The 20,285-nt window shown below is 37.5% G+C and overlaps 1 protein-coding gene across 1 annotated transcript in view; it reads left to right on the plus strand.

Annotated features, from left to right (window-relative positions):
• Positions 1-3,429: 3,429 nt before the first annotated feature.
• LOC114468254 (uncharacterized) overlaps positions 3,430-20,285 on the plus strand; it is a 44,271-nt gene continuing 27,415 nt past the window's right edge. The window contains exons 1-10 of the mRNA XM_028455041.1: positions 3,430-3,572; positions 8,234-8,500; positions 8,585-8,911; positions 9,304-9,525; positions 9,611-9,838; positions 9,925-10,188; positions 14,658-14,933; positions 16,213-16,365; positions 17,397-17,603; positions 17,756-17,998. Coding sequence (XP_028310842.1) covers positions 3,515-3,572; positions 8,234-8,500; positions 8,585-8,911; positions 9,304-9,525; positions 9,611-9,838; positions 9,925-10,188; positions 14,658-14,933; positions 16,213-16,365; positions 17,397-17,603; positions 17,756-17,998 — 2,245 coding nt within the window. The 5' untranslated portion in view covers positions 3,430-3,514. The remainder of the gene's footprint in view (positions 3,573-8,233; positions 8,501-8,584; positions 8,912-9,303; positions 9,526-9,610; positions 9,839-9,924; positions 10,189-14,657; positions 14,934-16,212; positions 16,366-17,396; positions 17,604-17,755; positions 17,999-20,285) is intronic.

Here is a 20,285-nt window from a genome sequence, read left to right on the forward strand (position 1 = left end):
CAGTGTTTCCCAACCAGGGGTACGCGTACCCCTAGGGACACAGGAGCACATTGCAGGGGGTACGTGGAAAAATTTGGAATTCATTTTCAAGATAATACAAAAAATATTCTCAGTCATTTTTCAAGTCTGTCAATAAAATGGTACGTGTGCGCAATGACTTGTTTTTAAAGTTTAAATGTCTGTTTAAAGCGGACATATTCATAGAAGCTCATTTTGTGGTAAATGTCAGAAATTTGTTTTGTATTTATTTGTTTTTTCTAATTTCAACTATTATTTTTCTTTAATAACAATATAATCATAATATATTAGTATTAATAATACATTTACTATAACATTATTTCTTATATTTATCATTTTTATTGCCTTGAAGGCAACATCATTTTATGTCTAATTTGAGTTAAATAAGAAGATAATGCCTGAATATTAATTGTTCTATTTAAGAAGATGAAATAAAATAACTTGCGTTGAATATTCAGCTGTGTTACGTTCTACTTTTGGAAAATCATGAACACGTATGAGTGAGGGGGTACTCATGGTATGACAAAAAAGCTCAAGGGGTACACAAGACATGAAAGTTTGGGAACCACTGATTTACAGTATAAAATATTCCTGATTCAATAAATTACAATAAAATATAGTATTTTGTTGAGCAATAGTACTGTCAGTTTGTGTTGAATAATAATAAAAAAAAAAAAGCCTTAAAAGGAACTCGGTACATTTCCCGATTATTTTCAAATTAATTGTTAAAACATTCTGAGTACCCCGTGCAATATGCTCCTGTACCCCTAGGGTTAAATGTACCCCTGTTTGGGAACCACTGCTGTTAGAAGATAGATATCTTTTTAATTAAGCACACCATTAACTGTCTACCACAGGTGATCAAAATTTTCATTATCAACACTTGAGCGTGATATACTAGCGTGAGTATAAACTCCTCGAAGCAATAAATGACATTTGAGAGCAGCTCATGAAAAGGGAAAATAGAACAATTCATGACTGGAATCTTAATGCTTGTTTTCTCCACCGACGCTCCCCTGTTTGTCTTTTACAGCCTCCTGTGTTGCATCCATCCTCAGATAACTCCTCTGTTGGACAACTCATTGACCTTTCACCCTCAGTGGATTAAAGACAACATGCTCCGCACAGCTGTACATTCTCAACTGCCTCCCTACACAATGCTCTGATCCCGACTCAACACTTCTGTGCAGCGCAGCTCTGGGAGGATGTGATTACACCACATGCTTTTATACCCTCCCTCAGAGTCTGTCATTGCCATGAGATTAGTTTCCTTTTGTAAGAGATAAGTCTAAAAGGAATTCCTCATGCAGCAGTAAACCAGGAAATCTGTACTTTTTGCATTTGATACTGAGTCACCGTACTTTTATATTCCCATTAAACATGTGGAAAGGTTTACTGGAAATCCCACACCTCTAAAATCTGGGAAATTCCAGGGTTTGGGTTCTATCATGGAGTGAAATACATGTACTCAAAGATGAATAAGATATAACAATAACGATAATCAAGGTCAGTTGACCAACTTGATGTTAACAGTTAAATTTTTTTTTTCAGTCCTTCTACATCTGCCTTATTCAGATTTAACCAAATCTGCCTTATTCTAATGACTATACAAATCTGTATAACAGTGTGTTCATGGCAACAGTGTGGCTGTGTGTGTGTGTGGATCTGTGTGCTGACCTTAACGTGCGTGGGCGTAATGAAGAGACTCCAAACATGCATAAATATATTTCGCATTTTCCAACACTGTCATCAGCATGTTCCTCACACAAAAGGTTTAATTCTGTGTTTAGGCACAAGGAAGAGCTTAAAGCCTGCATGAGTGTAAAACCTTTAACACTTGTTGGCAAAGTTTCAGAGCTTCGTTGGTAAGACGCAAAGTAAAAAATTGAGAATTCTTTTTTTCCCGTATTTACAAACGTTAAGTTGCTTAATCTAAAGTAAGGACTTTTCAATATCAGAAAGAGAGTTTATTTCATTCTTTTTCATAAGTAAGGTAGTATAACATCCTCACTATTGTTTTCAGTACACTTAATAATTATTATCATTTTTAATAACACTATTATAGAACAGATATTTGTCTGATAACTCGTTCCTAAAGTGTATTTCCTGGATTAATAATTCAAACCTATTGAAACAGTGACATTATTCTGATTCCGAGGGGTATACTGACTCCGAGGAGTCATTCTGACTTTGAGGGGTGTTATTAAGTCTGAGGTGATATATCTTTCTTTTTTGGAACAAAAACTACTTCTGTGAAAGCTGCATATAGCCCCTTCAAAATAAAAGCTGATTCTGTAAGATTTGCAGATGGCCCCTACAAAATAAAAGCTGATTCTGTGAAGTTTTCCTGTCCTAAGTATCTCACCTGCATCCTGACTTGTATTTTCTTTCATTAAATGCAAATCTACTAGTTTTATTCATTTATTGGGTAAATGCAAATGTGTGTTACGGACAATAACTTCATGCACACACAGGACTAGCGCCCCACCTAGCTAGGAAACACAGGCCATTCCTTTCCATCAGCTAATGTCTTTCGTATAAAAGCAACAAAGCAAAAGAGAAACATACTGCCAAAGGGAAAACTGCAGTCTTCGCCAAGGCGGTTCTTGTCTACATTGTCTTTTTTTTCTTTCTTCTTTGTTTTTCAACATAAATGAAAAACAGGGAAAGCGTCCTTAATTCTAGATCCAGAGAAAAGGAAAAAAAAAAACTCGTAAACAAAACAAAACAAAAATATGGTTTGACAGGTTGATTACTGATAAATTAATCCATCCAATAGAAAAAAACTATATCCACTTAAGATACTCCAAATAATGGGTAATACACTTCTTATTTTCATTCTCATTCTAGTGCCAGGTGGATTTTTTTCATTCATTTCTATACTTTCTGTTGTTACCAATATTATACTAGTGTTGGTTGTCCTTAATGAATTTTAAACAGATACAGTTTGAATATTTTTTGAACATGATACAGTATATATATTCGCTCTAATGTGAACGTTTTATGGTTTCGTAATCTTCATTCCTAACAACTGTAATATTCTTTAAAACACAAACTGTCTGGTGGTCTGGTGGTTGCATCGATGACTAACAACCAGTGGGTTGTTTTTTTTTATTTTGGGAGTTTTGTTGTTTGAGAGAGAAATATGTATATTCTCTCTAAATGATGATCTTAGATTATCTTTCATTGATCATCTTAAAGACAGGAGACAAGGCTGTCATAGCGTCGAAACCTAGGCTGAGGATTTATGGAAGCAATAGGAGAACAACTACTTAACATGGGATATATATAAAATTTGTGTGTGTGTGTGTGTGTGTGTGTGTGTGTGCGTGTGCGTGTTGTGTGTGTGTGTTGTAAACAGTAAGTGGCTGGCTTTCACTCTCTCGCTCCCCTCCATTGCTTCAGATTCCCAGTGCAGAGCAGCAGAAAGAGGCAGAGCAGAGCTGGATTAAAGGACAGAAGGAATTGTTTAAGTTCCAATGTGGAAACACATCCAATGACTGACAGCGTATTTTTTGTTCAACTACTGGTGGGGCTCTTTCTCATTGTGGCAGGTAAGCATGCAGTTTACCTGCTGCTATTTGTCTTTTTGAATTGGATAGATCATTTCAGTCATGTACTGGGTTTTGGTTTCTACACAGGGCAAATATTCTGAATGGAAAAGTGTGATTTAATGAAGTTGCTTTTAGCCATAATTGTATTCATTATAAAATGTGTGTGAAAAAGTGGATTGCAAAGCGAACGTGTGTGCTAAAGTAAAGTTTTTCAATCAGTACACAGAGGAAAAAATGACTTTGAAAAGGAAAACCTACCAAACAATTAAAAACTAAAATAGCTAAGAGGGAATAGGACTCATGAAACACAACAGGTGTCAACTTCAGTTACAGATAAGATTATGAAATTTCACAGGCTACGTTGTTGCTTTTTTTTTTTTTAGGTGCCATTTAGGTAAATAACAGCTGTTACACTGAACTCTCAATAAGATGTGTTATTAATTCTTTAAAACTGATCTAAGATGAAATTTCTTCTCATTTGGTTGGTCCTTTCACCCCACTTTTTTGATGCAAGAACACAGTTCAATGGTCACATTTTAACCATTAACACCTAGTAATTGCCATTTATTCTCAGGGAAAAACTATTCAATATATCATGTTATGTAGGAAATCCCTTACGCTGGTTTTGTCGCACCATTGCTGACAATAAATAAGCAGTACAATAAAGTTCATTCATCCTTTGTGACTGCTTTATCCTTCATGTGGTCATGTGCACTGCTGGTGTCTGTCCCAGCTGACTACAATGAAGTGTGTGAGAAGAAGAAGAAGAAGAAGAAGAAGAAGAAGAAGAAGAAGAAAGAAGAGAAAGAAGAAGAGAAGAAGAAGAGAAGAAGAGAAGCAGAAGAGAAGAAGAGAAGAAGAGAAGAAGAAGAAGAAGAAGAAGATAAGAAGAAGAAAGAAGAAAAGAAGAAGGAAGAAGGAAAAAAAGAAAGAGAAGAAGAAGAAGAAGAGAAGAAGAAGAAGAGAAAGAAGAAGAGAAGAAGAAGAAGAAGAAGAAGAAGAAGAAGAAGAAGAAGAAAGAAGAAGAAGAAGAAGAAAGAAAAGAAGACGAAGAAAGAAGAAGAAGAAAGAAGAGAAGAAGAAGAGAAGAAGAAGAAGAAAGAAGAAGAAGAAGAGAAGAGAAGAAGAAGAAGAAGAAGAAGAAGAAAGAAAAGACCAATTAATCGGCCCACCAATTCTATTGACCAATATATTTGCAATAAAGTATAATATAAGTTGACATTGATAATGGTTATTTCACCAATATGAAATTATTGTGTTATTGCTCAAGACAACATATTCATAATGACAAAAATGAGAAAAATGTCCTTTTCCAATACTAAATTTGAATATGTATTCTTATTTTGTACAGATGATATTTATTTGTGGAATACATCTAGTGGGTGATCACATTAATAGTGATAGTGAATTATATATAGGTATTGGTTAATATCGGAAATCAAGTAGAGGAAAATATTGGCATATCAGATATAGGCAAACAGCTAATTGTACATCTCTAAAAATGCGTATATCAAACTTTATTGGCCTGCTTCTAAAATCGCTGATATAAGCACTCCGATACAAACAGTGCATTTATTGGATATATTGACTATATTTTTAAAAGGGCTTTTTATTTATTTTTTTATTTATTCTATTTAATTGTAGAACATTCTAATGTTTATGATTAAAATTTATGTAACCCACTGGTTAAAAATGGGGCAGTTTTTCTCATACCAAATGTTATGCTAATATCATTTAATCAAGCCTTTTCTAACATTCCAAACTACAAATAAGTAAGAAACTATGCATAATTTCTGCTGATATTGCATCAAATTGATATAGGTATTTGCCGATACACAAGATAGCAATATCAATTATGAAATGGAAGTGAAAAATCCCTAATAAATGTTTACATTTACAATCTTTATAGAAACCCAAACCTATAGTATTCTGTTGGAGGTTAGCTACAGTGAAGAAAATAAGTATTTGAACACCCTGCTATTTTGCAAGTTCTCCCACTTAGAAATCATGGAGGGGTCTGGAATATTCATGGAAGGTGCATGTCCACTGTATGAGAGATAACCTAAAAAGAAAAATCCAGAAATCACAATCTATGATTTTTTAACAATTTATTCGTGTGATACAGCTGAAAATAAGTATTTGAACACCAACGTTAATATTTGGTAGAGTAGCCTTTGTTTGCAATTACAGAGGTCAAACGTTTCCTGTAGTTCTTCACCAGGTTTGCACAGACTGCAGGAGGGATTTTGGCCCACTCCTCCACACAGATCTTCTCTAGATCAGTCAGCTTTCTGGGCTGTCGCAGAGTAACACGGACTTTCAGCTCCCTCCAAAGATTTTCAATTGGATTTAGGTCTGGAGACTGGCTAGGCCACTCCAGAACCTTGATATGCTTCTTACGAAGCCACTCCTTGGTTTTCCTGGCTGTGTGCTTTGGGTCATTGTCATGTTGGAAGATCCAGCCACGACTCATCTTCAATGATCTGACTGAGGGAAGGAGGTTTTTGGCCAATATCTCACAATACATGGCTGCAGTCATCCTCTCCTTAATACAGTACAGTCGTCCTGTCCCATGAGCAGAAAAACACCCCCAAAGCATGATGCTACCACCCCCGTGCTTCACAGTAGGGATGGTGTTCTTGGGATGGTACGCATCATTCTTCTTCCTCCAAACACGCATAGTGGAATTATGACCAAAAAGGTCAATCTTGGTCTCATCTGACCACAAAACTTTCTCCCATGACTCCTCTGGATCATCCAAATGGTCATTGGCAAACTTAAGACGGGCCTTAACATGTGCTGGTTTAAGCAGGGGAACCTTCCGTGCCATGCATGATTTCAAACCATGACGTCTTAGTGTATTACCAACAGTGACCATGGAAACAGTGGTCCCAGCTCTTTTCAGGTCATTGACCATGTCCTGCCATGTAGTCCTGGGCTGATTCCTCACCTTTCTTAGCATCATTGAGACCCCACGAGGTGATATCTTGCATGGGGCTCCACTCCGATTGAGATTGTCCGTCATGTCCATTTTCTAATGATTGCTCCAACAGTGGACCTTTTTTCACCAAGCTGCTTTGCAATTTCTCCGTAGCCCTTTCCAGCCTTGTGGAGTTGTACAATTTTGTCTCTGGTGTCTTTGGACAGCTCTTTGCTCTTAGCCACGCTGACTGTTTGGGTCTTACTGATTGTATGGGGTGGACAGGTGTCTTTATGCAGCTAACGACCTCACACAGGTGCATCTGATTCAGGATAATACAGTGGAGTGGAGGAGGACTTTTAAAGGCGGACTAACAGGTCTTTGAGGGTCAGAATTCTAGCTGATAGACAGGTGTTCAAATACTTATTTTCAGCTGTATCACACGAATACATTGTTAAAAAATCATAGATTGTGATTTCTGGATTTTTCTTTTTAGGTTATCTCTCATACAGTGGACATGCACCTTCCATGAATATTCCAGACCCCTCCATGAATTCTAAGTGGGAGAACTTGCAAAATAGCAGGGTGTTCAAATACTTATTTTCTTCACTGTACATCTGCAGCCTCAACTACCCTAGGAAAGTGTTTCTAATTAATCTAATCCAATTCGCGCTTCTTCAATAATCACCAAATTAACACATACTCTCATCCATACAATGGCCACATTTACATTGGAGCTTTAATTCCTCTTTAAATCCGAATTAAAGTTAACACCAAACTAGGTGGCTAGTTTATTCCGTTTTTAATTCCGAGTTAAATAATTCCTCTTTCTTGTTAACAGTTAACACCACTTAAAGCCGCTTTAAGTTAATTCCGGTTGTTTTGCACATGTGCGACTTGCGGCGATAACGTTTGGTGACAACATAATCCAACATGGCCACCCAGACTAGAGCCGACATAATAATAATAGCCTTAAAAGACATGGATCTATTGAAAAGAGTGGATGGACGGAGGCATAAACGTGAGAAAATTAACACGGACACATGGACTTATTAAATACATGAAGATCAGCAAACGAAGCTGGTTTCACCGGACGGGTGATACTAAGACCCAGAGGCTGAGTAAATGCGTCCCCATACTGCTAGACAGGCTGTAATATCACCAAGTTTATCATTGTAACGGTTGTTAGAGCTACTATATTTACCAGGGAGCAACTATTTATTCCTAGTTATTGTTTTCTGGAGTTGTACTGGGCTTTATGTACAGGTGATTAGTTCCTACCTCCTTTCCACTCCGTGGACCAAAGTGTGTTATTGTTGAGCTGCTGCTTCAAAACTACAATCAAAATAAAAGTGAAAACAGTTCTCATGTGTGGTCTTCTGTGTTACAGCCAACAATAAAATGTTTGTTGTGTGTTTCTTCCGATCGACGTGATACGTCACGTTCTCCCCCTGTCCAAACCGAGCCTTCCCAACTCCCAGCCCTAAAGCGGAATAAACTAAAGCCGAATAAAGCGGTTTTCCATGTAAACCTCAGTTCGGGAATTACTATTTCCATGTAAACATGAGGCAGAATACTTTATTTCCGAATTAATTAATTCAGAATAACTAAATCCGAATTTAAAAAAAAACCATTATGTAGCCGTGGCCAATGTGGATAATGTGGTATTTCCCAAACCAACGATGAGGGTTCATCTTACCAACCCAATGTCTACTAAGTTACTTCTATCTATCTTCTATAGGTGTACATGCCTCCTGTCCCATTGAGCTGAGCCCCCCCAGTGTGGTGGTGAGATATGGAGAGTCAGTGACGGTCAACTGTACCACGTCAGAGACTCTGCACACCGGCATCGGCTGGGAGGCCACACAGGGAGGCACAGGTCTGGAGCAGGTCAACATTTTGCCTTGGACTGTGGAGAGACTGACAGGATGGGACTATTCTCCTTCTTGCTACTTCGCCTCAGATTTTCATGAACAGTGCGTTAAGACGCTGGACGTTGTAATCTACAGTAAGCCCTAACATGTTGGTTGTGATCAGACAAATACTTTGTAAAAAAACTGTACCTGATTGCTTTTTTTTCCTTTTCTTTTAGCATTTCCAGAAAACATAAACATCAAACCCAGCAGTGAATCTGATAAAGTGCTAAAAGAAGGAGATGAAATTCAACTATTATGTGACATCATCAATGTAGCACCAGTGCAAAATCTTACTGTTACATGGTTTAAAGGAAATAATGTCATCCAAAGAGACACTTTTGACAATCGTACAAAAATACCAGTGGATCCGTTTTCGGAATTTACATTTAGGGCAACGAGACAAGATGCTTTCCCCTTATTCAGATGTGAGGCAGATATGGATCTCAGGCCAGGAGGGCCAAAACTCCACGTATCATCACCAGGTTATAGCATCATGGTTCAGTGTAAGTACAACCTCACCTAACCTATTATTTTTGTCTAGTAGGACCACAGTTACACTCAGTCTGTTTGGTTTTAATGATGTGGTTTTTTCTTCAGTACCTTTTATGGTTTTTAAACAATTATATATTGAGTTTTTTTTTTCTTAGCCTGACTGTAGCATTTTTTTTTTTAGATCTGCTGATGTTTAGTTTAGTTTATTGAGATCCCCATTAGTGTAACCCAAAGCTTCACCAGTCTGTAAACATAAACATACATCTTACGTCATGCACAAAGAAAAATCTATATTATTATATTGTTTTATGCAAAACGAAAGCACAAAACATTTTTTAACTGAATTTCACTTTCAGTCTGCGTCACCTCATTTGAAGGTGTTGTTTTTTTCCTCCTTTTCCAGTTGGACCAGACATATCCTGCTCTGTTATTGAGCTCAATGAAAAAGAAACTCTGGAGGAAACCTGCCCTGTAAAAGGAAATCCTATCCCGCATGTAAAGTGGCTTAAAGATGGACAGTTATTTGACCCAAAAACCCCCCTAAGGAGAGAGGATGCTGGAATATACACAGTGGAAGCTGATGGCCTTGTTAATGTCACTAGGAATATCTCTGTTCTTGTGCTTTGTGAGTGATGAAATATGAAGAATGTATTTTTTTTAGTATTCTGATGACTAGTTTCATATATATCTTGTGGTGTCTTTTCTGTCAGATGGACCAATTCTGTTGTGTCCAAGCACTTACACTGCACTGGAGGATGTTCCTCACAATCTAACCTGCATGGTGGAGGGCTATCCCAGACCTGAGATGGTGTGGTACAGAGACGGGGAGGAGCTGGAATTACCAAAAATCCTAACAAGAAGAGACTCTGACCAGTATATGATCATAGCTTCAAACAATCACTCCAGCGTCAACGTCACGGTGGATATTACTGTTTTATGTAAGTCTTCCTCTCTTTTTGCGTGAGGATGTTGCTTGGTAACACTGTACGGTGACTCATCATACTGTTTGCATTGCAACGTCTAGATGCCCCTTCAGAAATAGCAGAGCTTGAAAATGCTGAAGTGGACATTGGGTCCACTGTGTGGCTTAAATGTTCCTCCAGGAGCAACCCACGACCCTCGTACAGCTGGACTTATTACCAGACGTCTAATGTGATCGAGAAAACTGAAGATGGAGTGTCTCTTCTGATCATACAAAATGCTACCTCACACAACATGGGCTGGTACACATGTTCTGCCTCTAATGAGATAGGAGGCTTTTCTAAACCTGCCAGAGTCACTGTGAAAGGTAGGCGCACTTTGGTGCAGCACACACAACCAAGCAGAAAATGCAAACTCATAAGTTAGGGGTGTGTATTGCCTGGCATCTGGTGATAGGATTCGTATCGCAACACATAGGTCACAGTATAATACGATATATCCTGATATTAAAGTACAAGGCAATTATTGCAATTTTTTTTTACAATTTACACTCAAAACATTGGCTATGTGCCAACAACTTATAATAAAAATCTGTCTGTGGCTTTTAAACCGACTTTGACTTTAGTGCAACTTGGCTTTAGTGCAACTTAACTGAGGTATTAGCAAGTTAGTACTTTCCATCCATCCATCCATTTTCATACCCGCTTATTCCCGTTTAACAGGGTCGCGGGGGTCTGCCGGTGCCAATCTCCGGCTCTCATAGGGCGCTGGGCGGGGGTACACCCTGGACAGGGCGCCAGTCCATCACAGGGCAACACAGACACAGACAACCATTCACTCTCTCATTCACTCCTATGGGCAATTTAGAGACTCCAATCAACCTTACAGTCATGTTTTTGGATTGTGGAAGGAAGCCGGAGTACCCGGAGGAAACCCACGCAGCACGGGGAGAACATGCAAACTCCACACAGGGCTTGAACCCAGAACCCAGGACCTTCTTGCTGTGGGGCGGACGTGCTAACCACTAAGCCACCGTGCGCCCTAAGTTAGTACTTTTAGATTTCATTAAAAAAACACAAACTGGTCAACATGCCCAGGTTTCAGAGCACTTCTTTGTGCAATTACAATGTCTCCTGCAGTGGAAAAGACTTTCCTGGTTAAATAAAGGTAAAAAATTTTTAAAAATTATATATATATATATATATATATATATATATATATATATATATATATATTTATTTAAAAAAATCGATTTAGATGCAGTTAGAATTGATCCGAGAATCGCACAACGTACTATCGTGATACATCGTCGAATCAATTTTTTTCAACACCCCTAATATATATATAGCAATGGTGTGTATTATTGGTATATTAAAATTTTAAAAGCTTGTTTAAAATGAGTGTGAGGAATAAAAAAGCATGCTGGTTTTGAAATTTTGAAATTTCAAAAAAATTCAGCTATAAAAATACGAATACAAACTCTGATGGCACAGAATTACTTAAAGTTTTTAGAAATTCAACATAAAAAAGTCAACATGAAAGAATTCACTGTCAAAAAAGTTCAGTGTAGATTGTTTATTAAATCATGTTCATGAGCGGGTATTTCAGGTGTCAGTTAACATTTATCGCTAGTTGTTACGAACACAAACGGAAAAATGAAGTAAATAATCTTACCGAAGCTCCATCGCTCCTGTTGGCCGACATTGTTACTTTCTTTTCCCGCGTAGGTGTCGCTTGACCGATGGAGCGTAACTCAATCGGTCATGAACTGTGGTCGAATTTTTTAAAACCGAATTTTTTGTGGCTGCATTTATTGACACTGCACTTTTTTATGTAGAATTTTTTGTATATTGAATTTTTCAAACAAGTGTTAGGAACAAAAAAAGCATGCTAGTTTTGAAATTCATTTCGATGTTAAAAAAAAGAAAAAAAAAATCAGCTTTAAAATTACGAATTGAAACTCTGATGGTACAGATTCAGCTTCAGTTTATTTGCCATTTGCAGTATAAAACCACATTGGGGGAAAAAAAGGTGCAAGTAGCTCAGAGTGAACTTTCAAACATTCATTCATAAAACATAGAAGAAACACAAACAAACAAGCCAAGAGAGTTTAAAAATTACATTTGTAAAACACAATTATAAGGTAAAAAAAATAAATAAAGAAGCCTGCTCAGAGGGCACCGTTCAAAGACATCACAGCTTGTGGGGGGAAAAAAAGCTTTTGCTGGGGCGACATTTACCACATTTGATGGCCTGTTACTTCCATACCTGGTCCTATGAGCGGGTGAATGTGTCTCAGCGTGGCTGACGGAGGGCCTCTGTGTTGGGGGAGGGCCACCGGTCGTTCCCTCCCCGCTGTCCACCGCAGACAGAGCTAAAAGGTAGCATAGCTTAGCTTTCCTATACGTGAAAAGTGTCTGAGGGAGGAGGTGAAGCGGCTCGGACGGAAGTGTAAAGTAGGGACTGAGGAGCGGCAGCTGTGGGGAAAGTGTGTGACTTTTACGGCCATGAAGGCTGGGAACAGTGTCCGTCTGCTGTCGGTGTGTCTCACTGTGACCGCGGAGCTGCTGTGGCTTTGTAACGGCACTTATTTCAGTAAGTGCCGCTGTCATTTAATCTTCTACACTTTACTTGTTTTCCTTTAAATGTGACTGAAAGTGCTATGGCATGGGTTGAAGGTTTGAAAATCCTGTTTATGGAAGTCTGAGCCAAAGTTTGAAGTGTCTGTGTTTTTAAATAGCAGACTGTGGAGTAAGTGGCTTGTTCATGTGACCGCTTTGAATGGAGAATAACGGGTGAGTGTGAGTGAGCAAGTGGAAAATCAGGGCTGTGAAGGCTTGAGATTATGAGTCAACATTAGAGCAAAATTAGTTTTAGGACTCCACTCACACCCTGTGCTTCGTGTCAAATAAGGAATTAGGAGTTTATTGATAAAGAATAGAATCACAGAGGGAAACAGGGCTGGCTGTCTGTGTTGAATGTATGGCATCTGTCATGTACGAGGGAATACTATAAAATTTTGATACATTTATTTCAAAATATCCTGCTTCACTCAAATGTCACTTCAGCCCTGTCAAATTTGGTAATAGGCTAATACAAACCAATGGGAAAAAAAATGTAACAATAAGGTCATAACTAGCGCGGGGCAAAAAAAAAATCGATTTAATCGATTTATTGATTTTGTAGGTAAAAACGATTTTTATTTTGCAAATTTGAGTTTAAAATATATATATATATTTGTCTTCTTCTTCCCACCACTGTTTTTTTCAGATGTGAGCCCGCCCCCTCTTGGTTTACATTTGTTTACCCTTGAGTAGGCAATATGTGTGCTACAGACATGTTTGTTTTAGTCACACTCTATGCTGAGATGCTAAGGGAAGAGTTTATTATTTTTTTAATTGTAATGTTATATGTTATAAAATATGTAGTTATCTGATTTCTTAATCAGAAAATTTAAGCTACTGTGAAGTTGCTGTTGCACTTTTGCTTAAACCTGCGTTAAAGCTGGAAATTGTTGAATGACAGAGCCTCATTTACTTTTTATTTTGGGAATGTTCTATGCATTTTAACTCTTAAGGACGATCACAGCATTAAAGTTGGACTTTTAACAATATATCTGATGTCTGTCATTTTTAGTGCATTGTAAAAAAAAAAAAATCGGAAATTGAATCGAAACTCGAATTTTTCTTTAAAAAAATCTGAGATTTTTTTTTTTTTTTTTTAGGAAAAATCGCCCAGCATAGTCATAGCTAATGCATTTAAATCTATTTTGTTTCATTACTATAATAGAACATAACATCCAATGATCATGTTAATATCATTGAAAAGGCCTATTCAGAATCAGAAAGTTGTTTTTTTTTTTTTTTCTTTTTCGCCAAGTACAGTTTAAAAACAGTACAAGGAATTTGACTTTGTCATTGGTGCGAAGAACAGAAAAAGAACAAATCTCTAGGTATATGAAATGGCCAGTCCCACCCAAAGGTCAAAGAAACTCATTTTAAAATATGTCATAATATTTACCCAGTTTCTAATTTTCTAAACAAACGGTTCAAAGTTGATAAAAACAGAATGTGCCTTTTGAAAATTACAGAGAAGAACCTTTAGAACACCTATTCTTTACCGGGCCGATATCAAACACATTTTGGAGTGATGTTAGAGATTGGCTTTGTCTCAAAATTTCTAATATTCCCACTTTTACCTTTAGTCATATAAGATACCTTGTTGACAACTTAGAAAGTACTGTGTCTGTTCCTCTATGCAAAATATCATATACACTGCTGTAAGCGGAGAAGGTCTCAACCCTGCTTCTACCATTTTATTCATGACTTTTTTTCCTTTTTAAAACTGTTGAAAGCTACTACATCTGACTTACAGTATCTATCTTACTTTTGTTTTAAACGTATAAAGTCAAGCTTCTTTTGGTTTCTATTTTTCTCTGCTTTACAATCTATGTGATTTGTGTGTGTTAGGGTGTTGTTGTTTTTGTTTTTACCATCTTTTTGCTTGGTTTGTGATATATTGTGTACAGTTTTTCTACTGCTATTACCTCTGAGAGATCTTGTTGTTGTTCAATAAAATAAAATAAAATAAAATAAAAGAATGTATGGCATCTAGAAGTATTTGGATATCCCAGTGAAGGTCAGAACAAAGAGTGGTGGGCAGTATACGTATGCAGACTTCCCAAAGGGAGTGGTATATCCTTCCTGACTGTTTTACTGCCTCCTTCAGCGATTACAGCATTTGTTTGGTTTTCCATTGCTTTTCATTGTTGTTCTCACGAAAGAATGTGTGCACACTTAAAATGAAATTAAAAGTGGCTCTTCTCATCCACTACAGGTGCCACACAAGTATGCCCAATCACTATAACTCCAAACCCGATGGTGGTGCAGTACAAGAGCAGAGTGCAGAGCGCAACATGCTCATCAACAACCAACAACCCCACTAATGTCCAGTATATATACTGGGAAACACAGCATGGTGCTCAGACCATCCAAAGCCTTAATGAGACTTGGTTTGTTGATACTCATGCTGACTGGGACCCAAGGCCTGTGTGCACCGCCGTGATTAAGGGAATTGGAACATGCTACATGAATCTGAACTATACCCTATACAGTAAGTATTCTAAACATATTTCAGATGAGGTACTTGGTACAAGGGAGGGCAAAACCGGTCTGATAGAAGAGAAAAACACACATGAAAAACAAAAGCTATATCAAAATATATTGGTATTTTTGTTAACTACTGAAAAGATAATGATAATAAAATAATATATTATACTATAGCAATGAAATAAATGTATTTGCTTATGTTTCGGAAGAATAAAATATACATACTGTAGCTGTCATAAAAAGATTGAACTACATGTAGTGTTAATCTTTGATAACATATGCAGACAAGGTAAAAATAATAATATTAATAATAAAAGCTGGGTAGTGATCCAATAGGAAGTACTCTGATTGTGTTTGTGGAATTAGACGGCTCATGTGATCTAACACATTAATCACATCAAATCTGTGTGTATTTACAAACATTATCATCCCATATTGGGTTGTTCAATGGTAATTGAATATTTAAAACAAAAATGCAGAACTCTTTATTTTTTAGTCTAGTGTTTCTCAAACTTTTTCTCTATCCAAGTACCCCCTTTTGTCTGACTAGAACATTAGAACTTCCTAATCATGATCATTTCTATCATCATTTTGCATATTTTGTAGTTGTTTGTTTGTTCTTTTTATGATTCAGTGTATTTTTCTCTTATTTTGTGTATTTTTTTGTCATCTTTGTGTGTTGTTGCTATTATTTAAATTATTCCTCTCAGTATGTGTGTTTTTGGTTGTTTCTGATGTCGTTTTGTATGTTTCTCTCTTTTTTTGCGTTTTTTGTCGTGATCTTGTGCATTTTTCTCTCATTTCCTTTGTCTTTGGTGTCGTTCTGTGTGTTGCTGGTAATAGAAAGTATTTTTCTCTTATTTTTTGTGTTTTTGTTGTCGTTTTGTGAGTAGCTGGTAACATTTAGTATAATTATCATTATCACAATGTTATAAAATCCCATATTTTGAATGATTGAATTTGTTAATTTTCCCCTCTCTTGCTCAAGTACCCCCTGTAGTGCCATCGCGTACCCCCATTTGAGAAACACTGCTTTAGTCGACTAAAATATTTATGTTACTTAGCTTAGACTTAAACTAGACTATAACAGTATCTCAGATTCAAAGAAAAACCCAAATACATGTATACATTTACTGAAACTAAGACTCTTATTATTGTAACATTTATGTTTTTTGGACTGTGGGAATCGTGGAGTACCTGGTGAAAGCCCTGACACACACACATTTAAATGGTTTGCTTGGATTTTTTAATACTGATTTCCCTTTCCCATCCACTTCTCACAGAAACCCCAGACAGTGTCTCCATCCATGCCTTGAATAACACCGAGTTAGTGATGGAGGACGCAGAGCTCCAGCTGCAGTGTGCCATTGTGAACGTCGCTCCTGCTCACAAGCTCACAGTGCAGTGGTACAGAGGAAACGAAACCATCGAACCAGGTGGAACAGCTTTCTTCATATCCAGGAATATTTACATTTTGTGTCAAAATGATGGAGGTGTTGAAGCAACTTTGATGTACTTATAACTAAAAATGCAAGGCTTATTTTCTCTATTACGCAACAAAGCATATTTATAGAGAGAAAAACAACAGTTTTTATTGTGAATGTTTTGCAGTGTCTCACAAAAGTATAACTACACCCTTTCACATATCCGTAAAAAAGTAGTTGAGGATAAGTGCACGTTCACGGCTTTCCGCAGAAGACCTGTGAAGTAGGTCACGATTTCCTGATCAGAGACGATCGAAAAATAGAGAAACACAAAAAAATAATAATGTTTAGAGTTTGCTCGATTTGAAAGTGTTAAGTAAATGTTGTAAGGTAGGTGCTGTATGTGTGGATTATATAAATATCATGATTTCAACAGACCGCATTTGTATCAAGTCCTTAAAATTAAAAAACAATCTCATTTTGTATTTGACTGATCTTTATGAAATTTGACTCAGTTATGTCTGGTTAGTTCCTCAATAACCCCACCAAGTTTTATATAGGTCAAGGGCAGATTGTACATTTCATCCTGATTATTATTATTTTTTTTTAAAGGGGATGCTCATACATTTGGACCTACTGTATAGTTATTAATAGGGACAGACTTTTCCAGAGCCTTTTAAGTGTGAATCATCATGGTAGCAGGATCACGATCACTGATCCAGATAACTGCCAACATCTGCAAAGAGGATATTTTTAGTGCTCTTATTTTATTTCAGTCCTTCATTGTTTGATGCATTAATATTCACAGGATGGATCCAAGTATGATGAAACAAAGCTTGGTTAGCTTTGGGAAGTATAACGAGACACTGTAAATAGTCACCTGAAATACACAAATACCTTAAAGGGGACATGATGAGACCGTCCCTGAGTATATCAGCAGTAAGACATTTAACTGAACAGAAAAAAAAGAAACAATATAGAAGTGTTCAGGTTTCCATGCTAACCTGGTAAACTGAACAGTTTTTTGTGTCCTTGTCTATCAGATGTGTTGCAAATGATTGACTGTTGGCATGAGAACAACTCAAGCTGCAACTTTGCTGAGGTCAGATCGCCAGTAAGTGTGTCGTCGACTATAAGCGTCTCTCTGAACCGGACGCATCACGGAGTTCAGTTCAGATGTGAGGCTCAGCTGGACCTGGGTGCTGAGCGAATCCGCATGATGTCCAAACCCCTCAATCTCACTGTCCTATGTGAGTTTGGGTTTTAATATTGTTTTCTCACTATTTAAATTCAGCTTAAATGCAAATTTCATTCCATAACACTTGCTGTGAGGTTAAAAAACCAAAAAAGAAACTTGACGATGACTTCAGTGCTATCTTTTTTCATTTATTTTTTTAAATAGATAAACCCATCATCAATACAACCAAGCTTCCAAAGACCATCCCAGTGTTCCAAGGTTACCCAGAGGAACTTGTTTGTGAGGCTGACGGTCACCCACCTCCAAAGATCCTGTGGCTTTACAGCTCGGACAAAGTGTCTCATGTGTCTGAAGGCAAACTCACAGTGTACGAGGCGGGTTTCTACAACTGCACCGCCATTAATGACATAGATTCTACGATACATGTAGTGGAAGTGATTTTAAAAGGTACAGTACATTTTGGGTTATCTAACATCTACACATGTACTCATAAATGTCAACGTAACAAATGTCTCCATGTGTCCAAAGTACGAGGAGGAAAATTAAATTACTTCAACCAACCATGCAAAACAATCATATCGTATATACAGTGCCTTGCGAAAGTATTCGGCCCCCTTGAACTTTTCAACCTTTTGCCACATTTCAGGCTTCAAACATGAAGATATAAAACAGTAATTTTTTGTGAAGAATCAACAACAAGTGGGACACAATCATGAAGTGAAACGAAATGTATTGGATATTTCAAACATTTTTAACAATTAAAAAACTGAAAAATTGGGCGTGCAAAATTATTCAGCCCCCTTAAGTTAATACTTTGTAGCGCCACCTTTTGCTGTGATTACTGCTGTAAGTCGCTTGGGGTATGTCTCTATCAGTTTTGCACATTGAGAGACTGGAATATTTGCCCATTCCTTCTTGCAAAACAGCTCGAGTGACGTTGGATGGACAGCGTTTGTGAACAGCAGTTTTCAGTTGTCTCCACAGATTCTCGATTGGATTCAGGTCTGGACTTTGACTTGGCCATTCTAACACCTGGATATGTTTATTTGTGAACCACTCCATTGTAGATTTTGCTTTATGTTTTGATCATTGTCTTGTTGGAAGACAAATCTCCGTCCCAGTCTCAGGTCTTTTGCAGACTCCATCAGGTTTTCTTCCAGAATGGTCCTGTATTTGGTTCCATCCATCTTCCCATCAATTTTAACCATCTTCCCTGTCCCTGCTGAGGAAAAGCAGGCCCAAACCATGATGCTGCCACCACCATGTTTGACAGTGGGGATGGTGTGTTCAGGGTGATGAGCTGTGTTGCGTGTACGCCATAACGTTTTGCATTGTTGCCAAAACGTTCGATTTTGGTTTCGTCCGACCAGAGCACCTTCTTCCACATGTTTGGTGTGTCTCCCAGGTGGCTTGTGGCAAACTTTAAACGACACTTTTTATGAATATCTTTAAGAAATGGCTTTCTTCTTGCCACTCTTCCATAAAGGCCAGAGTTGTGCAGTATACGACTGATTGTTGTCCTGTGGACAGAGTCTCCCACCTCAGCTGTACATTTCTGCAGTTCATCCAGAGTGATCATGGGCCTCTTGGCAGCATCTCTGATCAGTTTCTCCTTGTATGAGCTGAAAGTTTACAGGGATGGCCAGGTCTTTGTAGATTTGCAGTGGTCTGATACTCCTTCCATTTCAATATTATCGCTTGCACAGTGCTCCTTGGGATGTTTAAAGCTTGGGAAATTTTTTTGTATCCAAATCCAGCTTTAAACTTCTCCACAACAGTATCTCGGACCTGCCTGGTGTGTTCCTTGGTCTTCATGATGCTCTCTGCGCTTTAAACTGACCTCTGAGACTATCACAGAGCAGGTGCATTTATACGGAGACTTGATTACACACAGGTGGATTCTATTTATCATCATTAGTCATTTAGGTCAACATTGGATCATTCAGAGAATCACTGTACTTTTGGAGAGAGTTTGCTGCACTGAAAGTAAAGGGGCTGAATAATTGTGCACGCCCAATTTTCGATTTTTTATTTGTTAAAAATGTTTGAAATATCCAATACATTTCGTTTCACTTCATGATTGTGTCCCACTTGTTGTTGATTACAGTTTTATATCTTTATGTTTGAAGCCTGAAATGTGGCAAAAGGTCGAAAAGTTCAAGGGGGTCGAATACTTTCGCAAGGCACTGTACATAGAGTAAGACCCAAGTATTACTGAGCCAAAAAAATTCCATTTGGATCACTAATCCCCAGCCCCATCTACAACCATTACAACATTCAATTATTATAAAAATTCAAAAAATTAAAGAGCAAAACATGAAATAGATATTCAGAAAACATGTGTTGTTTTGTTGTGTTTTTTTTAAGTATTCAGAGCTGTAATTAACATGAAATAATGCCACATTACTTTTAACCTTTTGTTGATAGTCTGCTGCCAAATCCTTTTTAATCATGTATGCATGTACAGTATGTGCTATTTTTTCCACAGATGAAATGAACAGAAAACACTATTTTTGGTAACACTTTACTTGAAGTTTTATACCTAAGGCTGTCATTATGCTCTCAATATCTGTCATTAGCATGAATAAGGTGTCATGAAGGCTGTCATTAAGCCGTCATTATGTGTCGTTCACTAAATTATGACACCTTTGGTGATATGTTGGCACTTTTTGGGTTAGGTGGAGGGATCTAGTGAGGTTTGTTAGGAGTTTGGGCAACGAAGGCCTTTTTGTAT

Source organism: Gouania willdenowi, chromosome 8 (genome assembly GCF_900634775.1).
Source record: "Gouania willdenowi chromosome 8, fGouWil2.1, whole genome shotgun sequence".
Taxonomy (NCBI): Eukaryota; Metazoa; Chordata; class Actinopteri; order Blenniiformes; family Gobiesocidae; genus Gouania; species Gouania willdenowi.